We start from the raw sequence: 6765 nt of genomic DNA on the forward strand, positions 1-6765 counted from the left end.
TATCTTATCTTCATTTTGTGCCTTTAATTGAGGTTCCAAAGCACAAGATATACTTTCTTGGTGTAATGTAAGAGCCACACGTCTTCCTGACCCCTGATTTTACCTTGAGACAGGTAAAGTGAGTTCTTAACTACCGGTGTTATGGGATGGATTTACTCTAACTTGACCGTGGAAATATCGGGTTGCGACTGTGACTTTCAAGTTGTTGAACTTCATGTGTAATAACCCTCACTGCCCTGTGGTTAGTTTCCCATTCATTTCTTCTGTTCAGTAAAATGAATGAAATAGACCTGCACAACGAAGCCCTTTGAGTGTTCAGAAAATGGGTTTTAGTGACACGTATGTACGTGCAGTCAGTAAAAGCAATGTCTTTGTCACGTGACAACCAGACGTCGCGTAGGTGCAGCACGGTCTTTTGTAACGTCACAACCGACACTTCTACGGCGCTACGCTGAGTAATAATTACGTGTTATTTTTTCGGATTTCCTCTTGGTTTTCAGTTGATTAAGACGAAAAGTCTCGTTGATAATCACAATGTAGTCGCTTGCATGTTTGATACCTAAAATATTTACTAAAAGTCACTCCAGTACTACAAGTCCCTGCAATACTGTCTCGAAAAAAACGATATATTATTGCAGTGTCAATCGACGTTCAAAGATTTCGTTAAGTGCGCAATAACTCTATTAAAAGTAGATGAACCAATTTAATGCGGGGATGGTATAAATTTGGAGGAAGGTCGTCACTTAAACTAATTTATTTTACGTGACAATATTACTAGACTTTCGCACGTCCGCTAAAAATTGTGTAGCAAAAATCACCGGAAACGCACGGCAAAATCGAGAAGGTCAAGCTTTTAGTACGGATACACGAACGCACCACGTTGTCGTCAGACACGTACCCGCAATGCCGTTTAACAAAACCTCTCTATTAAGTTGTAATTCCGCCTATCACAATGCCATGCAGTCGAGAGAGAAATATTTTTTTTTCTACCTCGTCGACATTATGTCAAACTAAAATATGTTTTGTATTATTATTTGTTGCTTGATAAAAACACACGTGTCATTTACGCGAAATATCGCGTACCACCGATGCCTTCTGCCGTTGGAGAGCGCCATCAGATATCAGCACCTGGAGTTCGGTCACCACGGAAATGCTGTTATACAAAACACAAAAGAAATCCTCTCTCTCTCTCTCTCTCTCTCTCTCTCTCTCTCTCTCTCTCTCTCTCTCTCTGAATTGAAAGACAGATAGATGGATACAAACCAGTTGTTTAAATTATCACTAATGATTTTCTTTGAACGAGATTCTTGAATTGAGATTCCAAAACACAAGATACAATTTCTTGACATAAGATCTCCACGTCTTCGCCCCCTCCCTCGCTACGATTTTACCTTGGCGCGTTTGAGTGCGCTCAGCTACCGGTTACAGGGTTGATTTCCTCAAACTTGAACTTTGGAAATGTTAGCTTATGACAATGACTTTGATTTCATGGATAATAACCTCCCCGCCTAAGGTTTACATTTCGATTCCTTTCTTTTGTTCTATAAAATGAAGAAAATAGACCTGTACAACGAAACTTTTGGCGTATTAACAATGAATTTTTGAGGTTTAAATAAGAAAGGTTTAGTTACACGTATTTACACCTACCATCAGTACAGACAATGTCTTTGTCACGTGACAACGTAGCAGACGTCGCGTAGGTGTAGCCCAGCCGTTCAGAACGGCAAAAGACATTTCTACGCGTAGTCACAATTACGTGCAATATTCTTTGATTTCCTCCAGGTTTTCAGTTAATGTTGGCGAAATGGTTCATAAAAAAGTCACAGTGTAGTTGCTAGCATATTTGATATCTGAATATTTACTAAATTTTACATAAGTGTCAGAAGTTGATGCAATAATTTCACGAAAAGAACCCAGCAAGTTTTAGCCTCAGTGCACGTCTTACGTTTACTAAGATTTCTTTAAGTGCTGAAAAGCTCTATTAAAGTAAATCAGCCAATTTATTGTAGGGATGGTATGAATTAAGAGATTTGGAGATTAAGTTTAAGTTTACATGAAAATAACTAGACTTTCGCACGTTTGCTAAAAATTTTGTAGCAAAATCATCGCAAAAAGGTCTCGCGTTTGAACGGGTGCACGTACGCCCTACGCTACCGTCAGACGCGTACACACTCGTAATTCCATGTAACAAAAACCTCGTAGCATATGTATACCTGTTTGTTCCGACGGGGAAATCTTGGCCGAGACATGTGATTCTTTTAAGAACACTGCATCTCAAACAACCTAACGTAGGAAAAGATAAAGAACATTGTGTCATGTGTTTTCAACAGAATACCCCCAAAGACATACATTTGTATTCGTAGTTTGGGTTTTCCCAAAAAGCCAGTTCTCTCAAACAGCCCTTTCTTGTCGCTCGGTATGAAAGCACCGTTGCCCGGAGCTTCGGAGTATTACACTGCGCATGCGCAGTTTGACAATTCCGTTCTTCGCCCAGATAAAAGCTTTTGAAACCGCACGGCGGTGTTCAGTGAAAGGCTCAGTGGCGAAGTCCTGTTGATACACCAGGCTCTACCTTGCTCCTCGTCACAGTCGTGCAAGCAAGTTGTTTTCTACGCGGGTCTCGCAACACACAAGCCGTCGCCATGGTCAAGTATCTGCCTCTAGCTGCCTTCATCTGTTGTTCACTGAGTGTTTCCCTGTCTGCACCATACAAGGTAAGACCCAACGCTTGTTATCTAACCCATCATTTGTTCCTCGACCCCTCCACTTAGTTTTGTCTTCCCTAGATTTTAGAACTGTTGATGCAAGAATTCGCTTTAACGTCACTGAGTAGCTGCACTGAAGAACAAGTCACTCGCACAGACTTGAGTTGCCAACCACTTAAAGCATTTCCTTAATAAAAACATTTCTGTCGTCACATGTAAGGGCACAAATTGAACCCACCCAAGACACACGATTTACGACTATAATCTGCACCTACGAAGAAACAAGTAATTTCACATTTAAAGACGAAAGGCACCCTCACGTTTTTAAAGTGTATCGTGTAACTTACGCACAAAGATTATAGTTCCACACCGAGCACGTTTTGCGTCTCACTGGGATAAACATACTCACACACGTCTGAGCCACGACACAAGAATAAACTTTTCACTCAGGTTTACCTGCTTTAGCACGATTCATTGTAATAATTTTGTGTGCTTTGATGACGGGCGTGATTGAGAGAAGATTGTGTGAACGACCGAGCAGTTTCCACCGCTGCGACAGGTTCAGTAGCTCGCTCCTTTTAATGAGGCGTGCCACAACCGTCAGTGCACTGTTAACTGTTCATTGCCAGCCATAAATTACGGCTTCTTTCCCCACGAAACGCGCGAACTTAATTACCTTGCGTAAGCGATTCACATGGCAGCAATTCTTTGACTAGATACTTTTGAACAACGAAGAACCTGCAGAATGACACACACGACATGTAAAGAACGACTCTCCGCCACTAAAAGTGAAAGTTAGTGCTCAATTAGGGTTTTACTTCCATTTTTATGATTTAGAAAGTCACAAAATTAGAACATGTGGAAGGAATTAACAACATAATAATATTTCTTTAACGTATATATATATATATATATATATATATATATATATATATATTTTGACGCTCGCCTTCTTATATATTTGAATGATTTGGTTTTCATCGGTCTCACCATCGGTTTCACCCGTCTCATGTGAGAGAGATATGATATGTATGACGTGGTGAAGAATCCGGGCATACATATGTCGCGATTCCTGCCGTTCTTTTCAGTGACGAGAGACATGTGACAAAGTATTGAAAATGTATCTATTATTTCTATACTATACTGAACGCTTCTTGCATACGTTCGAGAATTTGTTAGTTTTGCCAATCCAGTGGCGCCACGTGAGGGGAGTTTAAACAATTCCGCATCTGGTCAGCCCCGCAAGCAAAACGTAGAAAATCTACCTTAGTGTTTTTGATCCGATAATACTGTCTATCTATACAACAGTGCGGCTAGCAGGAATTTACCCTACGTAAACTTGACGCACTTGCTATATACAGACAGTATCAGAAATCCTGGGAGGACTGCGAAAATGTACGTACAATGAGTGTGGAGGGACTGTGGTACAGTGCAAGCACAATACATCAGAGAAGAACGACTGACGAGGTTTACGAGAGTCAATCCGGTCTCCCTAGATACAGAAACATGACCAAGTAATCAAAAGACTATAATCTCCTTCGGTAATGATGCAATGCTAGGACGTTGCTCGTCTCCCAAGGTCACAAACACGATCATCAGTAATTGCCTCATTTATTCAATAAATATTGACATTTAGATTCTAATGGAACCGCATTGATGAAAGAAGATCCCTTGATAATTGATAAGTTCGGATGCCACACAAGTATAATGGCCCTCAGCGTGTGCCCAGTATGTCCTCTTTAACGCTTATACGTGTGTTTGAGCTTTTTGATTTTTTTGCTTCAGAATATTCTTGAGAATCGCCGAAGGCTCCCTTAAACGACAAGGTTATCATTCCATAATTAGTGACGTCTTCACTGTTTTCCCGCCAAGTTAGGGGAGAATGCGCTTCGGAGACAGATATTCTGATGCTCCAACGTTTGCAATCTCCTTTTCACCTACCACTTAATGGGGGGGCTCATTTCAAAACTTGCAGAGTAAATAAAGATTTCGTCGATTTACTTAAATTGGTCAAAATCGAACATGTTATTTTCACCGAGTTGTGATGGCAGCCACTTTGAATTTTGAATATAGGTAACTGTTAGTTTTTTCCTTTTCTCATATCACACTTTCAACAGTGACACCTGATTTTTTTCTTGATTTTGAAAGAGAATGGTTGAAAGTCTATTTGAGAAAAATTTGAAAATAAGCTGAGGATTTCATTTTCGAGGCTCGGAATGTAGTAATATACCGGGCGAAGTATAGCCACGTCTGCATATTGGTATTTTCATGGATATTGAACTGTTTGTGTAAGAGGCTGATAGTTTACTTCTTGAAGCATGTCTAAATATGTACAAACTGTTAAACTTGTCAACACAGCCTTGTATGTTTAATATTTTACTTACGCGTCATTTCATTGGTCAATTACAACGCGCTGGATCAATGCTAAAGGTAAATGACCAATGAGCATATGTCACATGAAAAGTGTTTGCTCGTGCAGCGATACAGAAAGTGATAACACATCGGTCCTGAAAGTGTCAGCGACGTCAGACCTCGTGAGGGAAAAACGACCTTAAAGCCTTACCTTGTTTTCGTTTTCGTGGAGTCTTATGAAATATGTCAACATATTCATCGGAAATACTTTTTCTGTCGAGGACAGCAGATACTACATCATGATCTTCCGTGACCTCGACGTTACCAAGCAAACGAATTAAACACTGGGTAATATGTATTAATTATTTTGGGAACAATAAGTCGCATACGTCACTATCTACGAGCTAGATGGGATTGCAAATTTGAATTGTTACAAAATTGTGAGCAGATTAGGCATCTTAGCGTAGTTTTCGCGGCTAAAGATAGATTTGAAACAACATAAAGGCATATATATATATATATATATATATATATATATATATATATATATATATTATATATGTATATACATAATATATATATATATATATATATATATATATATATATATATATATATTATATATATGTATATACCATATAGTAGAGATCACTTGTCATGATCTACATTAAAATTGACAAAACTGAAGAGATGATTCAGGTCAGATGACGTCACTTGAAAACGACGGTGTGTTGATTTTGTTAAGCAACTTGCTAAAGCATTGATGAGTGTAAATCCAAACTCATAGACAGAATGTTAAAGGGAATGTCCTACCAGTGAAAAAGCAAACCCTAAAGGAGTTAATTTTTTGACATTGAATACGATGAGAATTAGATAAGTCGCACAGATGTTTGAAGCAGTGAGTAGCTGAAACCAAGTTTGCATACCTCGTGAAATGTTAATGGTACGTTGTTGTAAGGTGCGCATGGAAAGGACCTGACGCTTTGAAGGCTTAGTAGAGGAGTGGTCACATGATACATTTCTACAACATGTCGCGAGGTGTGCGCCTCGAAAGTGAAAGACTTAAACTTTGGCTCAAATTCAATATTTGAATTCAAAATGACCACCACCCTGAGTTAACTCTAACGATAAAAATAAAATTTGCGTTCAAAAAAAACTAAGACGTGAAACCTTGTTCTTACTCGAAGAGGTTTAAAAACTATAGGTCAGAAAAGAATTGTAAAGGTTTGAGAACCCGAATATATGTCCCCGAGGCGCGTTATACCTTCAGTATGAATTTTCCTCAGTGTTCATACAAATTTCTTCAAAATTTACAATTTCCCTGGCGGCCTTAGATTGCTTTCTTCGTCAGTCAGCATTTGTGCCAAATAAACCTTTTATGTCTACTTTCTTTTCCTGGATTTTATCCCAAAATTTTGCCGACATTTCCAACATGTATGGTCCATTCCTTGCCGTGTTGATTGACGCAACTACTCCGTGTTGTTCCAGTTCGTTTATCATACCAACCACTTGTTGTTACTACTTTCAACTGGAGTTTAACGATCTCTAGTCCACGTACGTGCACAAGACGTCACATCGGTGACAGCCTGGTTTCAAGTGATAACGTGAGACACTTCGGCATATGTTCTCGAGAAAGTGCCAGAAATGTAAACGAACTTACCAAACATAAACTTCAATATATTAAGGTAGCACGCGCCTTACAAGTGAA

The 6765-nt window shown here is 39.2% G+C and overlaps 1 protein-coding gene across 3 annotated transcripts in view; it reads left to right on the forward strand.

Annotated features, from left to right (window-relative positions):
- The first annotated feature begins 2469 nt into the window (after window positions 1-2469).
- LOC139128118 (corticotropin-releasing factor-binding protein-like) overlaps window positions 2470-6765 on the forward strand; it is a 52314-nt gene continuing 48018 nt past the window's right edge. The window contains exon 1 of one of the 3 annotated variants that reach the window (XM_070693958.1): window positions 2470-2714. In XM_070693958.1, coding sequence (XP_070550059.1) covers window positions 2643-2714 — 72 coding nt within the window. In that variant the 5' untranslated portion in view covers window positions 2470-2642. The remainder of the gene's footprint in view (window positions 2715-6765) is intronic. The other 2 variants (XM_070693956.1, XM_070693955.1) reach the window with 2 other exon arrangements.

Source organism: Ptychodera flava, unplaced genomic scaffold (assembly GCF_041260155.1).
Source record: "Ptychodera flava strain L36383 unplaced genomic scaffold, AS_Pfla_20210202 Scaffold_44__1_contigs__length_1314385_pilon, whole genome shotgun sequence".
NCBI lineage: Eukaryota > Metazoa > Hemichordata > Enteropneusta > Ptychoderidae > Ptychodera > Ptychodera flava.